The sequence below is a fragment of the Sceloporus undulatus genome, chromosome 4 (assembly GCF_019175285.1).
Source record: "Sceloporus undulatus isolate JIND9_A2432 ecotype Alabama chromosome 4, SceUnd_v1.1, whole genome shotgun sequence".
NCBI lineage: Eukaryota > Metazoa > Chordata > Lepidosauria > Squamata > Phrynosomatidae > Sceloporus > Sceloporus undulatus.
The window spans coordinates 124,419,029-124,446,271 of record NC_056525.1 but is presented as its reverse complement, the minus strand read 5'-3'; the positions used below and the strand labels follow the sequence as shown (position 1 = coordinate 124,446,271).

General features: G+C 42.3%; 1 protein-coding gene across 2 annotated transcripts; it reads right to left on the bottom strand.

Moving 5' to 3' along the window:
• LOC121929612 (quinone oxidoreductase-like protein 2) lies at positions 1-26,330 on the bottom strand. 2 transcript variants are annotated; one of them, XM_042465357.1, is made up of 10 exons: positions 26,201-26,330; positions 22,630-22,786; positions 17,549-17,645; positions 15,064-15,122; positions 14,086-14,151; positions 9,661-9,770; positions 6,178-6,259; positions 5,533-5,714; positions 3,283-3,511; positions 1-1,496 (listed from the first exon to the last, which is right to left on the bottom strand). In XM_042465357.1, the coding sequence occupies exons 1-10, from the start codon at positions 26,275-26,277 to the stop codon at positions 1,428-1,430; spliced, it is 1,128 nt and encodes a 375-aa protein (XP_042321291.1). In that variant the 5' UTR covers positions 26,278-26,330; the 3' UTR covers positions 1-1,427. The 2 variants fall into 2 exon arrangements, with proteins under 2 accessions (XP_042321291.1, XP_042321292.1); XM_042465358.1 differs by lacking the exon at positions 26,201-26,330 and adding an exon at positions 25,508-25,562.
• Between the last annotated feature and the right edge of the window lie 913 nt (positions 26,331-27,243).

Sequence of the window (27,243 nt, the reverse complement as noted above, 5' to 3'; positions counted from 1 at the left end):
TTGCCAAAATAAGCACATTTTATTTTCATTACTTATGTATGTATCGGCCTTCTTTTACTGGTCTTGAGGATAGCATCACCATAGTTTTCAAAGGATACAATACTTAGAAATTATTTCCTTTAGTTTGTCCTTTTTTAAAGAGAGAGAATAAAATATACAATTTACAGGAATTCTGAAAAAGGAAAGAGCTGAAGGAGGTCAACTATAAGGGCAGTTATTAAAAAGAGGACTGTATGCAGTATGCCTCATTAATAAGAACATCACCAGTCAATACTACTTTTCAAAATTAATATTGCTGATTGGAAACTATCATGGTGAAAAACACCATCTAGCCACTGAAGAACCACATTTTTAGCAGTTAGTGAGTAGAGGCAAGGCGTGTAAACAAGCAGTTGAACATTCTGGGAAGAAAAAAATGTGGGGAAAGGGTGGTGAGGGATGCAGTAACATGCAATTCTGCGTAATGCCAGTTTGGGCCTAATTTCCATTTATACTGCAAGAACAGCTGGATCGTATTTGAGGAGTAGCTTGTTGAACTGAGAGTAAAAGAGGACATAAGGAAATCTATGAAATCTACATATAGCACCAGTCTTGTTGATACCAACAAGTGGAAGTCCCTGGGCTACATTTGTCTCTTCATGTGCCATAGAATCATAGAGTTGGAAGAGACCGTAAGGGCCATCCAGTCCAGCCTCCTGCCATGCAGGAATCTACAATCAAAGAACCCCCCCCCATAGATGGCCATCCAGCCTCTGTTTAAAAAAAAAACCCAAAGAAGACTGCACCTCAGAGGAATCATATTCCACTGTTAAACAGCTCTGTGCCAACACAAATGTGGGACAGAAGAGTTACCAAAAAAGCATCTAAGGTAGAACAAACTGCTAGGAGGTCACTTTGGCAGTTAACTGGGCCTTGGCCTGCTACTCCTCTTCCCTTGTCAAAAACTTACAAAACAGGGTACCGAAAAAGTCAATATAGCCAGCCCTGCTGTACTATTATGCAGATATTTACCTTCCAAAAAAACCATAGTGGTTCTCCAGTACTAGCAGTTTAAAGGTCCAGCCTGCTTAGCTTCAGTGGTGCCACCTATTCATCTCATTCTTTAGATCCTGTATATCCTACTATGTAGTCCTGGACATTTGTGCACCATATAGCATTGCTGCTGCATCACCAACAAGAAAACTAGGGAGGGGTAAGGCTAGAGAAAGAACAAACAAGTACATAAAAATCACCAGTGTTGGATTCTGACTATCAGGTGGAAGCTACAGCAGTGACAGAAATTCATCACTCTGCCTGAACAGTTTGCATGCTTCTGTAATCCAAAAATGCCCGCCATTCAGTTAATCATTTCACTTTCTAGTAGTGGACCTTTTTCTCCTCAGCAGAATGTAGCAGAGAACAATGGCAGATTCCCATGCAAAATAGTTTTAAGTAATGGAGATTACAACTTTGCCTGTAGATTTACGTTGGGTCACATGGGCAAAAGCTTCATTTACCTACAAAAAAAATGAAAAGAGTTTTGCACAAATGCAGATATACACATGCTTCCTTTGTGACATCTAAGAATTACACAAGAATGCAAGAATTACACAAAAGACCATAGTTCCAAAGGTGGAATGCAAAATATTAATAAAACATGCCCAGTTTGGGTAGCATATTTGCTAAGTAGCTTTTAAGATGAGTGTTTTTTGAAGTCCCTTTAATTTTATACAAAATGGCAATCCACGTATAAATGGACTCCTAATCCATTAGGCTGGGGAAGACAAAGCCATCATAACTTTTTGTACCATCATTCACGTGAAAGAGTCTTATTCATATACGCCCACTAAATGGACCTAAGATTTCTTCAGATATGGTGCCAAGAAAACAAAGTTGTACAAGGTCAGAAGCAAGTCCTCTTACAAAAGCATTTACAGTGACTGAACTAATCTGAATAGAATCCAGTTAAAATGTTTGTTTGCTTTTGCTGAAGGAAAGGGGTTCCAGTAATTAAAGACAATGACTAGGAAGGACACTGAGACATTTACCCAAATGAAAGGTGGGAGAAATGTTTGAACTTCTTTAATGAGATAGTTACAGGAATTGGAATGTTAATCAGAAACCATTACAATGGATCACTAGGCAAATTACGGACTGCTTCTGCTATTTTCAGTGACAGACAGCACAGGAATGTGTTGTCAAAGGAACCTCTTAGAATGCATCTTCTAGAGTGATGCCCAAACTTAATGTTATTCCATTTTAACCTTCCCTTCCTCCAAGGTGATGTGGAAGACTTTTTTTGTTTGTTCCATCACCCACACCTTTTATCTGCACATCAACCCCATGAAATCAGTGGAGAGACAGAGACTGGCCCAAACTCACCCAGTGAATTGCATGGCTAAACAGAGATTGAAACTCATACCTTGTCAGCCAAGGTCCAGCAATTTACTTTCTGCACCAAGTATATTTCCAAACTCTACTTAGATTCCCCGCCCCCTGAGATTACAGTAACTCACATGTACAAATCTACATTTAAGGCACTATAGATTAGAGTTCAATAGTCTAATTTAGACATGTGAAGCAGGGTAGTCCTTTTGTTCTTGCTATTGCTAAAAATAAGAATGCTTTCCTGATTTACCACAAATCATCTGGTAATCCACCAAGAGATCCCAGTCTACCTTCTGCCCATCACTAAATTATGTCCCCTTGGCTCTCTTAAGTGAGGAAATATCCCAACTACGGCAGACATACAACACCTCAAGAGAGTTGTTTCCCAATGCTAACTTTGGAATTTCTTTTGGTCAGAAAACCAAGGAACAAATAAAAGACAAAATGAAAGGCTGATTATGAAACATCTGCATTTCAGCAGACATCTCAATTACTGGATGTAATTCAAAGCATTCAGTAAAAGTACACAGTATGGATTGCTAGGGAGTATATCATGGAAAGAAGTCACATACTGTATTTAACTATTCCTCTCTCAGATTCTTGTATATGCAAGTCATATTAGAAAGAAAGCCAAGCTTGACATTCTTAATATGCTAGGCCTCCATTAATATTATCATTACTATTTATTATTATTAGGTTTCTATCAATATTATTTATTAGGTCTCTATCAATATTATCAAAACTATTTATTATTACTACAATTACTACTGTTGTTAAATTTATTTCAATCTCACCTCTGTAACATTAAATATAGCAGACCAAGGAACTCTCGGTTGCTTCTGAATTCATTTGGAGATTTTGGAAGACACAAGAGCTTCTATTAAACCAGATGTTTCCCAAGTTTTGTATCCTTACCTCCTCCAGTTTGAACACTGCTCCTACATGAGGTTTAATTCGTCCCTCCTGGCAGTGCAAAACAGCAGATGAGAGTGTTGAGGAAAAGACTGAGAAATCCTCATCCCGATACCGGCCCCAGTACACTCCCAGAGCAGAGATATTTTTCAGAAGCAGCAGATTGGCTGGAATGGAAGGGATGGTTCCTCCAGCAAAACCAACCACCACGATTCTGCCTTCCCAAGCCAGGCTAAAAACATAGCAGTAAGGAGCATGAGTAATCAGTACTAGGAGCAAAAGAAGATTAGTATATTGATAACACTTTGAACATGGGCAGCATTTGCCACTTCCAGTAAGCAATAAACTGCTAAGTGGAAAGACATTCATGTGATGTTCTGAGGAGAGTCTAAGGTGGATCTGGATCAGAAGGCTCCTGAACTTCAGAATATACTGTTACAGAAGTTGTTGCTAATTAGTAAGAAATTTTCTTAAAATTTTATTTTAAAAAAGGTGGAGATACAGAATATTTTTCTTAAGAGGGTCACAGGAATTATCCTGCCCTACATAATCCAACCGCATGTTGTATATGCAACCAAGAATCCTGGGTTCAAGAAAATCTCACCATGGTTTCTTTTCAGAAAGGGATCTTGGGGGCTATCCAGACCGGCCTAAAAGGCTGGCCTCGGGGCATAACGGGGCGCAGCGTCTTGATGACGCATGGCCAACTCTGCCCCTGCAGGGCACCCTGACGCTACGCGCTGCTCCAGACAGTGTGCGGCATCATGACGCCTCTCCGGCACTGCATCCAAATGACACAGCGCCGAAGTGGCACCATACAGCTGCGCCGCCACGGCTATGGCACCCTGTGGAGGGTGCAAAAAGAAGCTGCTTTTTGCGACTCCTTTTTGCGCACTCTAGAGGCCAGATCAGGGTCGCAGTGTGCGGTTGCCACAGCCTCAATCCAGCTAAAGATGGGGCGGCTGCATGCCGCTCCTTTAGGGCTGTATGTGCAGCCCGTTGCTCTCCTTTTTTTGTGTGCTAATTTATAATCTGCAAAATAGCTTGTATACATTTCAGATTTGGAAATAAATTTATGTTAAGTGACAGAATAGGCATTAACCTACAACAAATTAATGCCACAATACATATGTGAACATTTTAAAAATACTAAAGGATTTTAAGCACAATTTGCATGAAACACAGTGAGAGCTAAGATAAACTACAGGAGAAATTAAACATTGTGTCTATTCTAATCTCATTTTTTTTCACCAAACCTACCCATAAAGAACCATTCCATGGCGGGGTACAGACCGCCCAAAAAGGGTGGCCTGCCAGTGCCTGGTTTTGGTCTGAGGAGAAGCCGCAGCCTCCAGACTGCGGGGCTTCCCCGCAGACCAAAAAGAACCCGCAAAAAGTGGGTTCTTCTTGCAAAGCCATTACAATGGTGTACTCACGATGTCTTAATGCCGCCGTGACGTGCGGACACTATGCGTCCGGCATGTCATAATGGCAGTGCCCGTTTGTAGAGAGCACTGCCATTTTGACGTCCTCATCACATGTGAGGGGTAAGGGGCATCTAGAAGCACTGCCCCGAGGCACCCCTTGCACCTGATGAGGGCATCCTTTTCAGCCCATCTGGACTGGGCCTATGAAACCAAAAGCTAATTTACATTTTTTTGGAAATTCTAACTGTACCTATTGAACATGGTATGTAAGTGATCCTACATATTTTGTTCTTATGATCAATAAAGCTCCCTGTTTTCAACAGACTCAGGCAGCTAGCATTAGCTACCTGTAAAATAGAGATACTAACAATCTCATGACACAAAGCTGAAAGCCAAAGAACACAGAACAGTTATGGCACACGAACTTTAGACACAGAGCAGATGGTCAGTCTATATATGGTTAATGTGTGTTCTCCTGCTCCTTCTGTGTTGGATTTTTCTATTCCTATATCTTTTCATAATGGTACATGAGGGTATCAGTTCTTATGTGTGTATTTGAAGCCTAACACGGGAGCCTCAAAACTTGTGCATTAATTTTATTTGTATGTTTATTTTTATTTCAAACGTTTATATCCTGCCTTTCTCTCATAACAGGATATTGTTTACACACTCCTTTTAACTTTGGCACTTACATTATTCAGTTCTCATATGCAACGTAGCTCCCCAAAACTCCAGGAACCTTGGTTGATTTAAGATATAAACTTGTCTGAATTCATTTAAGGGGGAAAAACCCTTCCAGATGAATTGGATCCAAATCAAAGCCCACCTGTGCAGTGCCTCCTTGAAGATGTCCCCACCAATGGTGTCAATAACCACATCGACTCCCTTATTCGCTGTTAGCTTCTTCACTTCTTCTCTCAGACTGGTCTCACTGTAATTCACACTCTGGAAAGCCCCTTTTTGGAGAGCCAGGTGACATTTCTTGTCACTTCCTGCTGCGGCTATCACCTGCAACCAGAGAAACACACCCACACTGTACAGAAAAGGGGAGGCAAGCAGGCAGTCTTCCTCCTCTTACAGTCCCTTGAATTTTTTTTCTGGAGGCTTGGGGAAACCCTCCAGAGCACTGTGAAATGCAGGGAACTGCAGGAGAACCTGGTAAAAATTGCCTTCCTCTTTCTGCCTATGGGAGCCACCCGGTCCCTTTTATAAAGAGAATGATAACCTCCATTAATTAAAGGGCAGCTCTAAATCAACCCAGCAAGAAATGCAAACTTAATTATAATGTTTAATTCTTGCTTGTCTATTGATTTCACATTGATCCTTTAATTGATAATGCCACCAAGGTCATTTTCTTTAACCAGAAGAGCTGAACATGTTTTTCCCCCTGCAAGAAAATTTTCAGGATCCCTGCTGTTCCTGATGACCACTTGTAGTTTACCCCATTTGATACATGTAGAAGACGGTATACCTTTGCCTTGAGAACATGAGTGGCAACATCCACAACTGCAAGTCCTGTGGCACCAGCTGCTGCAGTCACCAAAACAGTCTCCCTGCAGCAATAGGAATGAGCATCATGAAGCTTGAGAATGGAGAGAGCTATACAGATACAGAAGTGCATTCAAGATATACTCCACACTGTCATTCTAGCTTAACATAGAAGTCTAGGTCCTGGTCATTTGAGCTGGCACTGTAGCTCCTTGGGGAGCAACAAGACTAGTACTAGCAATAAGGGCTACAGTTATTCTTGTTTGGTCTTGTTTCAGCAATGGAAACCCACTGGGTGGCCTTGGGCAAGTCACACAATCTCGGCCCTAGAAAACTCCATCATAGGGTGACCTTAGGGCTACCATAAGTCTGAAACGACTTGAAGGCACACAACAATAACAACAGTTAATCTCAATTTTGCTCTGTGTATTAAACTTTGATATTTTCATTGTAATACTGAGGTTATCATGTCTTTTTTTGCATTGCTTTTCTTTTGTTTGAATTTATTGGTGGTTTCCTCAAACATGAGATTCTTGACAAGCAATGTCTATTGTGAGCAACTATGAGTACAGTTTGTTGTTTAAAAGCAACATACAAATTAACTTATTAACATCATGCTCAGCAAATGAGAAATAGCTAGTGGAAGCCAAGACTTCCAAAGGCATCTCAAGATGCAGGCAGCTAAGAAAGCTGGATGGAAAAGAAGTATTGGATATCTTTTAGCATTTTATTTTTTCTCTCTGCCGATTTGCTATCTCTACAGTAACTCTCCCCACTTCTCTCATTCTCACTCCAACATAGATGGCCATTTATAGGGAGGTAAACTAAGCAGAGACAAGCAATTGATAGATAAAGGCAGACAGTGGTGCTGCAGTCACTTCCATCCTTCCCTGCTTGGCTTTAGGAAAATCAGCAAAATTCTCAATGATCATAGCCTGGCCCAAACATGAATATGCAGTGAGGGCCCAAATAACAGATGTATGTATCCAGACATGTGGTTATCTTTAGGTTGCCAGCATGATAACACAGAGAAAGCAAGTGAAACCATAGCTATATATCTAGGTGCCCTACAATTCCTTCAAAACTGTTAGGTGGAGTTCACTTCCATGTAAACATGACCCCGAGAAGCAAATTTGGTACCACCACAGCTCCTGCATTCAAAACCTGAGCCACACATTTAGTTCAGCCGTTTGTAATCATACCCAGTACAATGCTGACCCTCTCTCCTGAGATACCACCTCTTTTTGTTCCCCTGACAAAGCATTGGCAGCCAGGGGAGGGCAGTGGAGGATCTGCTGAGATCATTATTTGAAAAAAAGAGTTCTAGGTGTACAGACACAGAGATAGGGCATCAGCAGCCACATATTTAGGCAGCTCTTAAATGTTCCGCTAGCGCCCTCTGCTTCTTAACACTTCTTCCAATCCTATTAAAACAAGAGGGAAATGCATCCTTTGAAAGCTATTGCTATCAAATTGAGCTGCACAGAGCATTTGGCAAGAGGATATCCAGCAAGACAGTGTTTACAAGCAATCACTCTCCAAACCTCCACCTCAGTCCTGTGCCCTCTAAGGGTGCATCTACACTGGCCACTTAATCTGGAGCCAGTCTGGAGTATTATGTCCTAGAACATAATGCCCAACTACAGTAGAAATCACAAACATCGTGCCAAATCTGGTGCAATGCTGTATCATTGTACACAGGAGCCAGCTGAGCCAAAATTGGATGCCCACCATGTGAGTAACAAGGAGGGGGCCACTCTACCCCCTCCTCATTGCTTGTATGGGCATCCCATTCTGACCTCAGCAGAAACAATGGCCAGGCTCTCATAGGGAGCTCCTTTTATCTGCGAAGAAGTGGCACTGACAATGGCAGCTATGAAAACAGGCCAGCCCATTCCCATGTGCTGTCAATGAGAGGAAGGGGGAAGGCACAGTTCTTAACATATGGACAATGGATAGAGCCAGATCAAACCCAATCTAGCTGTCCACAAGGCAAAAGAACCCAAGGTCACTCTGGGGGTTTGGGGAAACACTGGCTTTCTCCCAACTTTGCTTAGTTCGGAGTAATCAGGTTAAAGCCCAAAAACCATGGTATCTCCCTGAAAGTAGCTACATGCCATAAGGACTGCCAGCATTGGCTTCAAGGCGTGTTTGGTATTTTTCCCTAGTGTACAAAGTCCTAAGTAGTGTTAAGAAAGTCACTGACCAAAACACTGTAGAGGTTGATGGAATCTTATAATATGTGTAATTTGCATAGACAGATGCTAATAATGTGTAGTTTCAAATTATGTAATTGTTTTATTTCTTCAAAAGTATAAAATTCACACTTAATCAAAACTTTCTTCTTGCCCACAGAAAACTGCAAATTCCACAAATGCACCTCAAAACTTTGATTTTCAGATTAAAAACCAACACATATCAATATCATTTAGAGTTTTTCATGAAAGTGGAGTAAACACACAAAACCCTCCTTTATTTGACAGTACTTTTCAAAAGGTTTTTTGAGAAGAACCAAATCACAAGCATGTTCAACAAGTAGGAACAACGTTTGGATCAGAATCGTATGTCACTGAATGGGAGGGACTATGGCAAAGGGGTTGGCAGGAGGTGTCACCCATCCAGCCTTTGGCTGCTTGAAATCAGCCGGGGTTTTTTAGCACTGAATACAATCTTCTTTTTAATAACTGCCCTTATAGGTCTGTTGACCTCCCTCAGCTCTTTCCTTTTTCAGAATGCTTGTAGATTTTATATTTTACTCTCTCTCTCTCTCTTTAATCTTCCATCTTTACACTGATCAATTCCTTCTGAATATGGCCATGATCGTTTCGCCATTGTAAGAGGTTTAATTTATTTTTTTGCTTTTCTTTTTGGGGGGATCTGTTGTGTGTGTGTGTGTGTGTGTGTGTTTTAATAATTTTTTGAATTGGAAATGCGATTTCTCATTGTCCAGTAGAAGCACTAAAGTGAGCACAGACTTTCCTATAATGAGCAAGGGCTTTGCTATCATGGTCATGTGGCAATGAGGCTAAAAAGTGAACGAAAATAAAGCAAGTTGATGGGGAGGGGGGCACTACAAAGTATCCTCATGTAGCCAAAATTACGGCTGGCTGTGTTGCTGAAATTATGCCTGGCCACATCACCAATGATGCAGAAATGTGATCAGCTTGATTTTAAAAGGGGAAGGGCGATATTGCAGCGTAAATACAAGTGGGGACAACAATGGGGTCCCCCCCCAAAAAAAAAACCAAATACAAAAGATCCTGTTTCACAGTGGGAATGATGAATCAAATTAATGATCTAGATCAAAACCACATCACGAACCAATTTAAATGGTAAGTGGGAATGAACCCAGAATCATCTTTACCTCCTCAAATCTCAAGGCAGCCATGGATTGCAACGGGCTACAGAATTTAATTTGGTCAATCATAATAAATCTTAATTGTGTTAAACTGAGTACTTTACTCACCCTGGCTGTGTCTGCGCTCTGTGTTCAAGGGCCAAGATGGCTGTTCCATAGGAGACTGGCAGTGCTGCAGCATCTTCATAAGGAATTTTCTGTGGGATGGCCCAGAGCAACTTCACAAAAGAAACCAAAAAGAAATAATCATCTTAATACAAAGAGATTTATAAAGACTTTAGCAGTCCTTTGTTTAAAATAAAAACAAAAGAAGAAGCACATTTTATTTTAAGGAATAACCGATTTTTTTAATGCCATTAAGAACTGGAATGTTATCAGCTCACATTTATGACCATTTTCAGAAGCAAGGAACTCTGAGGGATGACAGCTGCACCACTGGGAATTCTTCATACAGGGCAAAGTTATGGCAGAAACATTCCTGCATGACAAGAGTTTGTATCCAAACACATGTTAATGTGGACACACATAATAGCCGAAAAAATGATGAGATGCAGCCAGAATCAATATCTGGAAAGATGAAGGCACTTTTTCCAGCATTGCACATGGAAGATTAACTAATTCCTGACACTAGATTTTGGGTGTTGCAGCCCACAGACTGCCAAACTTTTTTAATGGAAGCTTCTGGGATTCCCACCATGAAATAACACGATGCCTCACCAAAGACCACAATAGACTCTGCAAGGCCTAGTGTAGATACAACTGACACTGCAAACCATACTTTGTTCAGGAACATGCATTCCTCCCTTCCTTATGTGCCTTAGCCAGCAGATTTTAGAGAATGCTAATCAGGGTTCCCATCAGGATTTGAAACAAGGCTGCCATTCAATTAAAAGTAAATATGTTGCAATCCCACATACATTTGTATTTATTTTAATTATATTCTACCCCTCATAAATATGTCAACATTAATAATATTAAAATGACCAACTATAAAACAAACAAACATATAGAAAGCCCAACAAGGAACCAGCAGAAAAATGAATTGCTTCTGCAACTATCCACTTATAAATGCCCAGCTAAAGCGATGGGTCTGGTGTTGAAATGCCAATAGAGTCAGTGTCAAACATCATGGAGACAGCCTTGTAGCACCACCTGATGTACTCTCTTTCCACCTCAGTTTAATTACAGGGAGTAAGAGCAGGCTGGGACAAGGAGAGGTGTCCATTCAGATACCTTTCCACCATCATTTATTCTTCTGTAGGTCAGCAGTGTTTCACAGCATCACCATCACTTCAGGGCCCCACCAGGACTGCTGCCCAAGTCCTTCTCTATGCCGCCCAAGCTGCTGGACCGAGAAAGGCCACGCAACGCAACCATTTCGCCAAACAGCAGCAAGTCATGATCACCCTCTCTCTCACTATCCACCCTCCTTTGTTTGAGCTGAGTATGATGACAGCAGCCATTCAGAGCAAAGAAAGAGCTGCTTCTTGGAAGATCCCCAGGACCTCCACAGATGACTGGTTGGCTTTGCTTGTGGCAGATAGAGTGGAGACAACAGCGGAGGTGACAGAGTCGTCCCAAATCTAGGGGAGCAGAGCAAAGGCCGTCAAGGCAGGGAATCACTCTTGCTTCTCACAAGAACCCTGGGAACCTCCACAGCTGATCAGCCACACGTACAGTCATGGTGGAAGTGGTAGGGACTTCATAAAGGACGGGTGCCCCCAATAGAGAGGGGGAGTAGAGTAAGGCCTGCTCCCAGGCACTGCTTGCAGAGACTAGTCTGGCACCACCACTACCTGAGCTGAGTGAGGCCGGCACCACTGAGCCTGAGAGGAGAGTTGAAAAAGGAGGGCCAGTACAGTCACATCAACAGAAGCAGCAAGCAGCAGTAGCAACAGCAGTAGTGGTGCACGTTATGGCTAAGGAAACAGCATCAGCAGTAGTGATGGCAGCAGGGAGGCTGATCCAGTAATAGCAGATGAACAAGCAGCAGCGTGAGGCGTTGGTATCAGCAACTGCAGTGGAGAAAGCCCCCAAGGGACTGAAGAAAAGAGGCCAAGTCTGAGATCAATATACAGTGGTGCCTCCGGTTACGAAATTAATTCGTAACGCGGCCGCTTTCATAACCCGAAAAGCCTTCGTAAGCCGAATTGCCATAGGCGCTAATGGGGAAAAGCCGCGATTCCGTGCGAAAAAGCCGAAAAAAGCACCAAAAGTTTTTTCGTAACCCGAAAAAACATTCGTAACTCGAAACAATAATTCCCTATGGGATTTTTTCGTATCCCGAAAATTTCGTAACCTGGGTATTTCGTATCCCGAGGTACCACTGTACATTCAAATCTAAAAGAAAGGGGACAAAAAATTGTAGCAACTACAGAACAATTGGATTAATTTTCCATGCAAGCAAAGTAACACTCAGAATTCTACAACAAAGACTGACCATACATGGAGAGAGAAATGCCAGACATCCAAGCTAGGTTCAGGAAATAAAGACACTAGGGATCATATTGCAAACATATGTTGGACAATGGAATGTACCACAGAATTTCAAAAGAAAATTAGCCTGTGCTTTATAGATTATAGTAAAGGCTTTGATTGCATAGATCACAAAAAGCTTTTGATCACTCTTAGAAAAATGGGTATGCCACAACATTTTATTCCACTAACCTGTACTCAGAAAAAGAAGCTATCATCAGGACAGAATACAGAGAAACAGAGTGGTTTCCAATTGGCAAAGGGCCAGTCAAGGCTACATTTTATCACCCTACCTGTTTAACCTGTGTGCCAAAAACATCAACAAGACTAGAGATGGAGAAGGAGGTGTGAAAATTGGGAGAAGACACAACAATAACACAGGTGATGCATAATACAGATATGCAGATGATACCATACAACTAACAGAAAATACCAAAGAATTTGAACGATTATTGAAGAAAGTCAAAGAACAAAGTGCAGAGGCATGTTTACAGTTGAATATTAAGAAAACAAAAATGATGACCACAGGTTATTTACATAACTTTAAAGCAGAGAATGGAAGACATTGAAATAGTTCAAGATTTTTCATACAGTGGCTCAATCATTAATCAGAGTGAAGACTGCAGTCATGAAATCGAAGATTGGGGCTTGGAAAGGTAGCTATGAAGGAACAGGACAAGGTTCTGAAATCTAAAGCTATATCACTGAATACTAAAATTAGGGAGGTACGAGCTATCATATTTCCTATTTCTGTGTTTGGCAGTGAAAGCTGGACAGTGAAGAAAGCCGATAGGAAAAAAAATCAACTCATTTGAAATCTGGTGCTGGAGAAGAGTATGGCGGATACAGTGTACTGCTAAAAAGACAAATAAATGGGTCCTAGAGCAAATTAAACCGGAACTCTCCCAAGAAGCCTAGATGGCTAAATTGAGGTTGCCGTACTTTGGCCATATGAGACAGAACTCACTAGAAAAGACTATAATGTTTGGTAAAGTGGAGGGCAGTAAGAAGAGAGGAAGATTGCACGCAGGACAGATAGACTCAATAAGGGAAGACATGGCCATGAGTCAGCAGGACCTGAACTGGGCTGCTGAGGATAGGATAACTTGGAGGTCTCTCATTCATGAGGCTGCCATGGGTTGAGGCCACCTTGAAGGCAGGGAACAAGGCTCAACATCAATACAGGAACCAGACAGAGAACAACCAAGGTAGCTCTTTCAGGATTTGTGCTATACACTCTCTGATAGGCTGCATTTCGCACCGGCTGAAGTTGCTGGTTTCTTTTCAAGGGCAGCCCTTGAATTGTAAATCATATTACAATAATCCATACTGCAGTGAAGTGAAGCAAAGAGCAAACACAAGTCCAAACAAAAGAGCTAAGAAGGCAAATATATCAGCCTGCATTTACAGAACCAGTTTCCAAGAAGTACTGTAATAGTTTCACTATTTTCTGCACTAGTCGGGCTTCATCTGGAGTACTGCATTCAGTTCGGGGTACTGTATATCCTTTTAGGAAGGATAGTTAGGGCAGGTTCAGAGAAGGGCAACAAAGATGATAACAGGTATGGAGAACAAAACATATGAAGTTGGGCTTGTTCTGCTTGGTGAAGAGAAGACTGAAGGGGTGAGATGATTGCACTCTTTAAATATCTCAAGGGCTATCACACAGAGAGGGGTGGAGGTTTGTTCTCTGCTGCCCCAGAGGGTTGGACCAGGTCTAATGGTTTTAAATTATTGGAGAGTAAATTTCAACTGAACATTAGAAGGAACTTCTTTATATTAAGAAGTTGCACCGTGGAACCAATTACCTATGCAATTACAGCACTATGGCTGCATCCACAATCCAGAAATAATTCAGGTAGATAACAGTACTTCTTGTAAGATGGTACCTACAGTCCATATTTTTGTACATAGATATATCAGATTGTTTTCTTTTAATCTGCAGGCCAACTAATAAACCAAGACTGCCTTTTTACTGTATTGAAAGCATTTTGATTAATTACCCAGAGATATGTTGCAACCTTAAAGAACAACTTTTGGGGTTGTTTTCTAACCTACCTTTGAATCTGCAACATACTCTTCTGCCAGAGCGTTGGTACTGGTCACACCAATGACACGATCCCCCTGTCCAAAAGACATAATCAGATAGCTATGAAGGTAAGATAAAGTAATGCCCAGTCTTCCTGTCACTGCAATAACAACATATTAATATGAAAAAGGTTTTAAAGTATCTTTATGCTGAAAGCAACAACTCTGATTGGCACATCTATGCAGCCCATGTTCCATACATATCATACATGTATGTCCCATACATATCAGTATGAACTGAAATGGCAGTCTGGGAGTATGGAGCAGTGTTTTTTAAAATTAATTTTGGATCACATCTCCCAGAATTCCAATTGGGAAAGTCCTGGAGTTGTTGAGTTGTCCAAAAAGTAACTTTTTTCAGGGGGCAGGTAACAACTATAACATGTGGTACAGTTCAAGACAGCAACAAACTACCCAAACTAGCTGATACTTCTTTCTTGTGGGACCTCTTATCTCCACTTTTCTCTTAAGGCCATTAGAAAGAACAAAGACATACCTCAGGCAGCAGATGCTGGAAACAGAAAGTAACAGTGAGGTGTTGGAGGGCAGAGTTGTGTGTGCATCACTTGGTCTACTATATATTCCCATATATATCTTGCTGCCTTGAGGTAGTAATGTTGTAACTGCTACATGGTTGGTAATGTTAGTCAAATGCCAGTCACTGGGGTAGGAAGTGCAACCTTGTTCTTTGCCTCAGGGAGTAAAATATTCTTGGGCCATCCCTGTCAGGCTTAGTGCTATAGTGTTAAAATCAGTCGCTGGGGGGGCTATTGTGTGGATGTCACCTAGCTACTTTTTCTTTCTTTCCTATCTCAATTCACAGACCGACAAAGTTTGGCAGACTAATGAGCAACTGGATACACATTTTCCTCCCTCTGTAACCCTACCATTTGCTGAACATTGCAAAATCCACTTTTAAGCTTCAGGGGTGCAATGCATTCCTCTCACCTCCTTCACATTGGTGACACCCATGCCAGTCTCCATCACGTCTCCTGCAAATTCCATTCCTGAAACATAGAACACAAAAGTTTGCCTACTGCTTCTGAAAGGATACCGAATACTGCTCTATAGACTGAAAATACAGGTTACATGTCTGGGCAACTGAGGCCAAACAGCAATTCATCCCTAGCTGTATATCAGTAAATCACTCTCTCACAAGACACTTCAAAGGAAAGCAGTGCTTAGAAGTGGGCAGTAGGTGTCAGTGCAGGCACAAAAAAGAACATTTCAACGGAAGGAAAGAAAGCTTAGCACTGATTGTTAGTTATTGGGTGCTTTTTTAAAAATCTTATTACTGAAATTTTTATGCATTTTAAATATTATCAGATGGATGGGGGCCATGTTTTTGTCCTTGGGACCTTCTAAGGCAGTGGTTCCCAACCTGTGGGTCGGGACTCCTTTGGGGGTTGAATGACCCTTTCACAGGGGTCCATCAGAAAACACCTATTTAATTACAGTTATGAAGTAGCAACGGAAATAATTTCATGGTTGGGGGTCACCACAACATGAGGAACTGTATTAAAGGGTCGCAGCATTAGGAAGGTTGGGAACCACTGTTCTAGGGGTTGCACAGACTAGCAAAAAATGGTGGAGGACCAAAAACACTGGTTTTTGAGCTGGAAAGCCTTTTAAAAAGTTAAACAACAGGAATGGGGGTGCACTCTATATTAAAGGTTGAGATGCCAACACCCTACAGGCTTCATACACACACACACACACACACACACACACACACACACTTTTGCCAGAAAAAGGCTTTTGGCATGCTGGGGGTCACAAAAATGGCTTGGGAATCAGGGCTGCATTTTCTTCATCTGTGCTGTAATGGGAAAATTGGAATAATATGTAATCTTCACAAGTCTGGATTCCCAAATCTCAGCTAAAGATGTTGTTGAACCCTGATGTGGGCAAAGTGCAATGCAGAAGCTGCAGGTGGCCCCTCAATCTCCATTCTGTGGCTCTTTAAGCTCCTCAAGAGATCCCTCCACAAAGCTTTTTAACCCAACCACATTTTAAAATGGTCAATTTTCCTGCCAAGGCTAGCCCAAAAAACCCATCCAAATCACCAGAAAAGCATGGCACTTAGGGTCCCCTTCCTCCCCAACACTCCCCCAGCTCCAAATGAAACCACAAAGGAAAGCATCTGCTTTACAGCTCACTTTGTGTCACTTCCAATCACACCAGGAATAACACTGTGGCCTGTAGGACAGACAGGGAGGAAAGCCCCACCCCACAAGTGCCCCACCGTAGTTTAACCCCTCAGGTCTTCTTTGTATAATGGCCGCTAAAGCTGAGCTTACATTCTCATTTGGAGTTGGGACTGGGCACTGGATCAGACTCATATCAACCATTGGGTAGTGGGACCTCAAGCAGCAGATTTTGGGGTATAATGAAAGAAAGAAAATGGTTAAGTCTTAATTATTATTTTATTTTCAGTTTTTGGTGGGTTTTTCGGGCTATGTGGCCATGTTCTAGAAGAGTTTATTCCTGATGTTTCATCAGCATCTATGGCTGGCATCTTTTTTTTCTGGCTCAAATAGGGTAAATTGCTGGTGAGCTTTCTACCATTGGCTATCTTTCAGAAGATTGGGCTTCACTAGGTAGAAGAAAGGTTTTGTTGTTGTTAACTGAGTTAACAACAGTCAATCCCAACTCATGACGACCCTATGGATGAGACAACATCCATAAGCTCTGCTTAGTTCCTGCAACATCATACCCATGACCTCCTTAATAGAGTTCATCCATCTAGCATGTGGCCTTCCTCTCTTCCTATTTCCCTCCACCTTTCCCAGCATTATTGTCTTTTCCAATGAGTCCTTCCTTCTCATGATATGGCCAAAGTACGACAGCCTCAGTTTGGTCATCTTGGCTTCCAGAGAGGTTTCCGGCTAGATCTGCCCTAGGCCCCATTTGTTTGTCCTTTTGGCTGTCCATGGGAACCTCAACACTTTTCTCCAGCATCACATCTCAAATGAATGGATTTTTTCCCTATCTTCTTTCTTAACTGTCCAGCTTTCACATCCATACATGGTAATAGGAATATGATCACCTATATGATTCTAACTTTTGTACTCAGTTGTATATCTTTGCATTTTAGAATCTTTACTAGTTCTTTCATAGCCACCCTCCCCATTCTTAATCTTCTTCTGATTTCATGACTGCAGTCCCCATTTCTATTAATCTTTGATCCCAGATATGGGAATTCTTTTACTATTTCTATTTCTTCGTGGTCTAGGATGAACTTGTGAAGGTCCTCAGTGGTCATTGTTTTTGTTTTCTTAATGTTCAACATTAAGCCTGCCTTTGCACTTTTTTCCTTGATCTTCCTTAGTAGGTGTTCCAGGTCTGTAAGGTTTTCTGCTAGTACTATGGTGTCATCTGCATATCTTAGTTTGTTGATATTCCTTCCTCCTATGACTAAGTTTTCGCTCACCTGGGGTGAATGGAAGGGAAGGCTTATCTTGGTAGAGACCCTGGCAAGCCAGTATATCAGCAAAATTTACTCCACAGCAACGGACACGAATTCTGACCTGCAAAAAGAAACAATTACAACTCCTCACACAAACAAGCCTTCATAACAGAAGCCCTATGTATGTAACATAAAACAAGTCACTCTCTCATCAGCATTCCCTTTAAAACAACAGCCACAACAGATCCAACCCAGTTCTGGACTGTGGCACAGAACAGAGTAAGAATGGTTACTCTTTTCCCTTCACCATTTTTTCTGACGAACTCTCCCTCTGCCCAAAGCAAGGTATTTGCCCCATTGTGCCATTTACTATAATAGGGAGAGCAAGAAGCTGGAAAGAATCACATATCAGGTCTTTTGTCCCTCCTTAGGCAATGAGACACTGGTCAGTGTCCTGGCTGTCATTAGGTTGTTTAAATTACTCCTGTAAATTACTACTGTATATACTGAACTATAAATCAACCTCATGGGCATAAGTCAAGGCTAGGTTTTGGGGCCAAAATTATGAATTTTGATAAGACCCATGGATAAGTCAAGGGTAAAATCTAGTGGCATGTAACAAAGGATCTACAGGATGAAGCAAAGGAAAACAATGCCAAAGAAATTACAATGAAAAAATTCAATGGTCGCCCTAAAAGATGGATGGAGAGAGAATAAAGGGGGGGTCATTGCTTCCAGAACAGATTACACACTTGCTTTCCACAAGGGGATGGTTCCTTTTCAATGAGTTACAGTACAGAACTTACACTGACCCATGGATAAGTTGACTCACATTTTGGGGGTCAATTTTTTGACTGAAATGTCTAGACTTATGCATGAATCTATACAGTAAATGTTCAACCACTAAGGAGAACAAGAAGCATTTCCACATGAGCAGAGGGGTACTGTAACCCTCAAAGGAGTCCTCTATCTGTATGTTATTTATGTGATACAGATGATTCATATCAATATGCAAAGGCTGTTGGACTTATAAAAAAGAAGCAAGGTGGACTACTAATTTCTGTTGATGTTTTACGGCTTGTTCAATCTCACTAAAATATGCTGGACCATATTTTCTACTGACCAAAGCTCACTGACTTTTAACCTCGAAAAACCCCAATAAAAGATATGGCCTGTTACAGACTGTCAAAATAAAGCTGCTTCGGGTCTCTTTGGAGGTATGCTATTTAAATGATGCATGGGTCCTAAGAGTCCGGAGGTCGCACCAAAGCCACACTCTATTCCTAAGCACTGGAGTGCAGCTTTGGTGCAGCTTCTGGATTCTTAGGACGCATGCATCATTTAAACAGCATACCTCCAAAGAGACCCGAAGCAGCTTTATTTTGGCAGTCTGTAACAGGCCACAGCCTCCATAAGAAGTTTCTTTAGCTATTTGGAATTATCACAGCTAAAATATGACTAAAATTGTAGCCCACTGAAATACACACTTGAAGTGACATTAGCTGCACATTCTGTCTTGAAAAGCAATTTTTAATAGGGCATAAATAACCCACACAGAAGAACCAGACTGAGATTACAGTATTGAGGAGGGTCTTTCTTTAATCTTCTGCTCCAACCACATAGACTGTAGTAACACATGTGTGCATGCACACACCTACCTATTGCCTTTATCTATAATTGTAGGAAAGCTCTGGGAGGGGGCAGCCCCTATGAAGAAACCTTGCTGAGAAAACCCTGTGCTGATTCACCTTGGGGGATCACACTTTCTCAGCCTCAGAGGATGGCAATGGTAAACCCCCTCTGAAGAAACTCTGCCAAGAAAACCCCATAATAGAGTGGCTATGGGGTCACCATAAGATGGAAACAAAGGCAAACACACAAAGTGGCAACCCCCGCAAACCCCCAATGGAAACCACACAAAAGCAAAAGTGCGCATAAGCTGTCAAAATTATTTTTTTTTAAATTGACCATCTCATCATGTTCTCAAGAGAAACTCTCCCTCCCCCACCTGACTTTTGAGTGCTCTGGGAGTTAGCCATTGACGGTGTAAGGGGATGTTCCCACTAGGTGAAACCCCGCGTTCTGAATCGAATCCAAGGAGTGGCGTTCCTATTAGGATCCGATTTAAACCTAGAACGGTTCTAGAGCAACCCGCAATCGTCCCCACTACAAATCGAATTGTAGAGCGGGATAAAATTTTGAATCGAGTTTTCCTCATTTAACGCGTGTTAAAAAAACACTAGGGTCCGACCTACGTTTTTCCATTGATTCGAGTTAGGAACCGGAGCATTTAAATAGGAACGACAGCCTTTGAAATCGCGTTAGATGAATGGGAGGAGCGGAGTGCGATGGGGCTGTCCTTGGGGGAGTTGCCCTTTCTGTCCCCATCCGTCTGGCTGTCGCCATTTTTGCTTCCCTCACCCCTTTTTTGTCCGCTGTGGTCTTTCAATAAGAGATAAGGATTATTTTTATTTTTTATTTAATGGTTTACAGACGCTTAATCTCTTCAGCGCTTTAAACACCTGAAGTCCCGGCTGCTCAAGGCTTCCCCCGGTGGATTGCAACCTCCCCTCTGTGTGGGGAGAGCCCATTTCTAACGGAGGAGAGGCAGGGAAGGGATGGCTCCTCGCGAGGAGACATCTGATCTCGCCCAGGCAGGGAAGGGCTCTAATCAATGGGGGGGGGATAGAGCCTTTCTCCCCAAATGGAATCTGCCTTCTCCTCCAACCCTGGAAAGAGAATCTTTGGGAAGAGTGCTCCCTCCCTGCTTTTCCAGCAGCCTCCTTCATTAATCTCTGTGCTCTCTGAAGGGATTCTCTCATAGTTCCTCTGGAAAGAGCTTGGGTTCCTCTAATTCGCTTTGCCAGAAGCCTCTCCCATTGATCTCTGTGCTCTCTGAAGGGATTCTCCCTGGCTGTCTTGGAGACAGGATGCTGCCCTCCAAAACCTATCCCATAGTTCCTCTGGAAAGAGCTTCGCTTTGCCAGAAGCCTCTCCCATTGATCTCTGTGCTCTCTGAAGGGATTCTCCCTGGCTGTCTGGGAGGCAGGATGCTGCCCTCCAAAACCTATCCCATAGTTCCTCTGGAAAGAGCTTTGCTTTGCCAGAAGCCTCTCCCATTGATCTCTGTGCTCTCTGAAGGGATTCTCCCTGGCTATCTTGGGAGACAGGATGCTGCCCTCCAAAACCTATCCCATAGTTCCTCTGGAAAGAGCTTCGCTTTGCCAGAAGTCTCTCCCATTGATCTCTGTGCTCTCTGAAGGGATTCTCCCTGGCTGTCAATGAAATGGAAACGATGCCAAAAGATAAATCGCTTCCAAATATTCTGGATGAACGTTACGTCATTCTGATGTACTATTGATTGACAGCTCCAAATAAGGTATGGAGGAGAAGAATCGATTTATTTAAACACCGAATTCATGCCAAGTAGGAACGCTTGCAGGTAAAAACTTCGATTTAAAAAACCAGATGGGAATGAAGAATAAAAGCGATTCGGAACGCGGGATAAGACCAGGGTTATTTTGAATCGGATCTATTAAAAACGTTGTATTTTAAATCGTTTCAAATCTTAAGTGAGAACACCCTCTAAAGGGGACAAATTCAACAGCAATAGAGAAAAAAGCTGAGTGGCGCTTTAAAGGGACTGCTCTCCATGGCAATTTGAATCCAAACACCTTCTGATGATAACCTGAGTGAAATGGAGGCAGGGGAGGATATACCAACCACATTTATGGAGCTGACTTCTTCAGCCCACAATGGCACTTTGCAGGGAAGCCAAGACCTGTGGGATGGATATGTTCCACCCTTCAGCACATAAGCCCTCCCTCCTGAGTGCTCCGAATGGGACTGACATCACACTTCCATTTGCTGCTCCTTCAAAAAAACAATTTTTTAAAAGACGCACTGAAACCCCCGCATCCAAAAGAACTGGTTTAACTTGACTTTGCACCACTCCCTCCCCCCCCAAAACCACACCTGATGTAAGCAGGGTGAGTCTGAAAGACCCCTCCTTTAACCCTGTTTCCACACTCGGTTAAATCGTAGTGTAGATGACCCCCACATGGTAAATCAACATTAATGTTAGCCAATGCCTTTTCACCTGGGTTAATGAAGAATTAACCTCGGAGGAAGGAGGGAAGAAAATCTTTGTACGTATAGATAAGAATATTAGCTCCTTCCTTCAGGCTATCAGTGCATGACAAGTGATCAGTAACTATGAGTGTGCCAGAAACTATTTGTGTGTGCTAGTAAATTTTTTGGCCTGTTTACAAGGCTATGGCAAATGGGCCTACTATCGCAAACACATTATCATAGATTACTGCCCTTTGGGAAATTACAAGCTAATCATATTATTTACTGTCACTTAGAGAGCTATCTTATACAGGCAATTCCTGTGAATACAAATCCATTAATTAATTTCACCATCTGGTTATGCATTCAAGAAGCTGTGAGTTAAAAGGGAGTAAAGAAAAGCAGGAAAACTCTGGACTCTCAGGGCAGTTGTTCTTGACTCCTGATCCTCAAAATATTACGGACTTTGGATCCCAACCAGTATAGTCAGCAGTCAGGGATTTTAGGAGGTGGCACTGAAAACATCTGCAGGATCAAAGACTGAGAGACACAGCTCTAAGCAAAGGTGGATGGGATCCAGATTTCTCTGAAAAGGCAGTACAGTGGTACCCCGGGTTACGAAATTAATTCGTTCCGCGGTTAATTTCGTAACCCGAAATACCTTCGTAAGCCGAATTCCCATAGGCGCTAATGGAAAAATAGCTCTCTGCTGCCCTCCGGTGGCGGAAAATAGCGCCGCGGTTTTTTCGTAACCCGAAGAAACCTTCGTAAGCCGAAGCAATAAATCCCTATGGGATTTTTTCGTATCCCGAAAAATTCGTAACCCGGCGCATTCGTATCCCGGGGTACCACTGTACCTGGGAATGACCTCAGCACTCCTTGTAAATAAAGGTTTGTTCAGAATGATAATGCTAAAAGCTACAAAGCCTGGAAGGCACTTCGATTGCCTCATTTAAATAGTCCTCTTGATCTAAACATGAAGCAGCACTACTAGTTTAAATTTTCAAATGCCTCACATTTTGCTATCCTTTTACCTGGTGTGGTTGCAGTGAAGTAGATGGGACATCCTGAACAACCAAGGGCTTGGTCAGCTCCATGCAAAGTGCTGCTCGATATGTCCTTTGGGGCTGCAGGAGGACAGTGCTGCTCATTGCCAGGGGTCTCTGCAGGCCTTGGCTAAAAAGATTCCTCCTGCAACAGAGCAGTTAAGTCATGCATGTTGGCTGGCTTCTCTCCAATCTTCCAAAATAAAGAATCTTGCCTTCTTTTGCTGTGTAACTATATTTATGCTTTCTTACTGAGAGGAGATTAACATGGGTATAATGCCAACTCTCTCCTAGCTCTTCTTCCCCCTTCAATAATTTGGACTCTCTCTACTAATGCTAACCCTAGTTTGCTATGACCAAGATTTACAACAGGTTCAAAGGTACCTATGTTCATACAGTGAAGATGTAATGCTACCCAGATGAAAGGCTGAACAGGGAAAGGACAGCGGAGTTTGTGTGGCTGGGAAGTGATCAAGTCTAGATTACTCAGAATCTGCACAAATAATAACTGCAGGAAACACTTCCAAAATATGCAGTTTGATCCAAATGAAAGATCTAATTTATATTTATCATTATTTGGAAAAACACAGTACTAAGGATGTTTCCATTTGAAAACATGGGACAAATCCTAACAGTAACCCCTTAATGGATTTTCTCTTGAAAGAAAAAAACAAAAGGAGCAGTGGGAATATACTTATGGGTTACAAAGTGAGTAAGACTGGAAAAATGTACAGTGAAAGCATTGCCTTGAAGCACTGCAAGATATTACCAAAGTGTGCCATACAGTCATCGTCCCTTTCTGACATGTCCTTTTTTTCAGAACTAAAATTTCTGTCCAAGGGTTGTTTTATTTATATATATATATAAATAAACCCATATATATATGGGTTTTCTGACACACACACACCCAAACTCAGAAACCGGCAGCCCTTGTAAAGCTAATTATTGGGAATCTATGGGACTAAATGCATCACCATACAAAGAACATCCTAACACTAGGGGTGGCCAAAAAACAAACATACAAAAAACTCTACAGTTAGACAGAAGATAAGAAGAAAAAAGGGCCCTGCGTGAAAGCAGCTTCTTTATCAGAGGCTTTGTTAACTAAAGTATGCCTATAACCTTATTTCTAAGTCATTAGACTTAGAAACCCAGCACTGGATTTCTACACGGAAATCTGCTCAGAAAGATTTTACTGGCATGGTTCAGGGGCTCACAAGATATATGGGAGGGGCAGATTTAAGTACCTAAATCAGCGGTGAGAAGTTACACTTCACTCTTTAAAAAAAAAAATCAGTTAACATAAACTGAGAAATGGAACCTGGCAATCTGCTTGTGCATACAGGTATTACTCTTGTCTTATGTCTAAAAAACGAAATAGATAATTGTCTAAATAACTAAAATTACAAGACCAAATCCTAGCCTAGTTGGCTAACTTGCTTTAAGAGTGCCCTGAGCCAAGTCTTACGTAACAGAAGGCCCTGGAACAAATAGAAGGAGCAGCACTAGCAATGTTGGCCTTTATATGCCTGCCAAATACAGTGGACCCTTGTTATACGCTGGGGTTTGGTTCCAAGATCCCCCGTGTATAACAAAATCCGTGTATGCTCATGTCCCATTAAATATAATGACATAGCAAAATGGTGTCCCTAATAAAAAATGGAACATCAAGGTAAATTTATACTTTTTTGGAACATTTTCAAACCGTGTATGCTTGAATCAGTGTATAAAAAATCTGTGTATAAGAAGGGCCGACTGTAAATAGACAAAACATATACACTATCTAAACTAAGGACTACAACTGCAACATCTTGACCAAATGAAGGGCTGTGACTAATAGCGTTTTTTCCCCTCCTGTATCATTTTTAACACCTTTGCCTGATGAAGAAGCCAGTGTAGCTTCAAAAGCTTGCAACATGTACAACGTGCATTTTTGTTGGTCCAATAAAGGTATCACTGTTTTGTTGATTTTGGATGATGCTGTACTGGACAAAACTAATTGTTCACCAGGGCCGGAGGGAGGAGGTGTGTGGAAATCCTATGGGTCATGGTTACTTTTCTTCATTCAGGCAAATTATCTGTGAAGAAGTGGAGTCACATTGCAGCAAAAAAAGAAATGGGGAAGTGGCCTCACTAGGAGGCCAAAGAATGGAGAAGCCCTAGACTGAAGGAAGAGAACTTGAAACCAGACTGGGAAAGTACAGGCCATTGTAAGCGCAAAACGCTTATGTATATCCAGGGCCCGACCTGGAACTGAGGGTCCAAAAGACACTGCAGAAATAATCCAGTTTGAAACCACTTTAACTGCCCTGGCACAATGCTAGGGAATTCTCTACTGCAGTGGTTCCCAAACTCTGGTCCTCCAGGTGTTTTGGACTTTAACTCCCAAAAGCTCCAACGAACTTGGCCTGCAGTCAGGAGCTCTGGAAGCTGAAATCCCAAACATCTAAAGGACCAACGTTTGGGAATCACTGCTCCGTTTGTCTGTGGGGAAATCACACTGCGGAGTTTACGTCTCAGTAGGAACCAGATGTTGTGGGACGCAGGGTGACCAGACGTCCTCCTTTTCCAGGATGTGTCCTACATTTCAGCCTTCTGTCTAGGAGGCATTCCAAAATGTCCTCCATTTTGGGCATGGCTAAAAAGCCCATTGACTAGCACTAGCTTTGCTGTTCCCCTTTGAGAATCCATCTACTTGGCAACCTGTCCTTGCTGCAAAAAGCATAGGATGGATAGGGCAGGCTAATAAGGTATTTGTTGCTGCTGTGTGCCTTCAAGTAATTTCTGACTTGTTTATGGTGACTCTAAGGCGAGCCTATCATGGGGTTTTCTTGCTAAGTTTTGTTCAGTGGGGGTTTGCCTTTACCTTCTTCTGAAGCTGAGAGAGTGTGACTTGCACAAAGTCACCCAGTGGATTTCATGGCTGCGCTGGTATTCAGAGTCCTAGTCCAATGCTCAAACGACTACACTACCTTGGCTCTAACAAAATATAATAAAAGGATATTAAAATACAGTACAGTATAGATAACATGGTTGTAAATAAACCACATGGAATGAATTTATATTCATATGAGGGATGTAGAGAGATCTTGCAGCACCTTTGAGGACACAGGGGGACCAGAGGCTGAGAGAGTGTGACCTCTTGCCCAAGGCCACTGCAAAGGAAGTCCAGGCACCTCAAAATGGATGGCCCTTGGAGAAAACATGGGAGGGCATTTTATAAAAGCAATATGTCATCACAGGCAATATAGCTGTATTTGCTCCCAGAAGTATAACATCCCTGCTCAAAATGGAAGGCATTGTGGAAATTCCTCCTGGACAGAAGGCATGTCCTGGAAAAGGAGGACGTCCCTGGTTTAGCACCGCTTTAATTCTTTTAGTGGCTGTTTGCTATGGAATTCTGGGAGTTGGAGTTTGTTGTGGGGCGGGCCCCACAACAAACTCCAACTCCCAGAATTCCATAGCAAACAGCCACTAAAAGAGTTAAAGCGGTACCAAACCGGGTTATTCCACCAGTGTGGATGCAGCCTGAGGGAAAAAGAAGGAAGCTGAGTCCCACCTTGTGCCCTCCCTCAGCTGAAGGGGGATCCTGCCCTTCAGGCACCAGCGCTGCAAAAGCCCCAGAGGCCCCGCCATGACTTCTGAGGAGGAGAAACCCAAAGGAGAAGGAAGGAAGGGAGGCGCTTCTTCCTCCCTCCCACCCGCCATTATGGACCGCCCATGACAGCCCTCTCTGGGCATGTCTTCCCATATCCCCAATGATTCCCTATGAGCAAGTATTCCCCAATATAAACAAGGAAATCCTGCTCAGGGGATCTCCTGTGTTATCCCTGTTGCTAGCCTCTCAGAAAGAGGCATTTGCAGGTGCCTCAAGTGTTGCTTGCTTTCTCTTGTCCACTAGAGGGGATAAAAGGAGTGCAAAAGGAGCAGGCCAAGGGGTCTTTGGAGACAAATGAGAATGAGAATCCAGTAACAACAAAAACCCACCAAACAGGGATACCTTTATTGGACAATCAAAATGCACAATATACATGTTGCAAGCTTTCAGAGCTCCACTGGCTTCTTCATCAGGCAAAGGTGTTAAAAACCATACAGGAGGGGAAAATGGAAGATGTTAGTCATAAGCCTGCATTTTGCTGTCTTTGTTCTCAGTTCAGATAGTATGGAGGGGTATTTCTTGCAGGCTGGCACCTCCTCCTTCTGGCCATCTGGTTACTGGGATATTCTCAAAGTCCAGGAAATTTAACATCTGTTTGCAACACAAAAAATATACTTCCAATTGCAATCCAGTATCATTTGTGAAGCCACAGGTCCCTTCATAGGCAGAGGACACTGAATTTCTCAGGAAGCCTTCATGCTTTTGCATCAGGAAAACTTTAGGTGATGTTGAGGTAAAACATGCCAGTTATTCGCATTACTGATGATGCTGATCTTTAAAAAAAAACTTGGGGAAACCCCCTGATTTCAATTATCCTGGATTGTGGGTAGCTGCAATTGAAGCAAGGTGAAGATGCAAGAAGAAAGGGAGAAAGGAAAAGAAACTGTGACATTTTAAAAACCGCTGAAAAGTGGGACTGTTTCTGTCATATTGGCACAATTGGA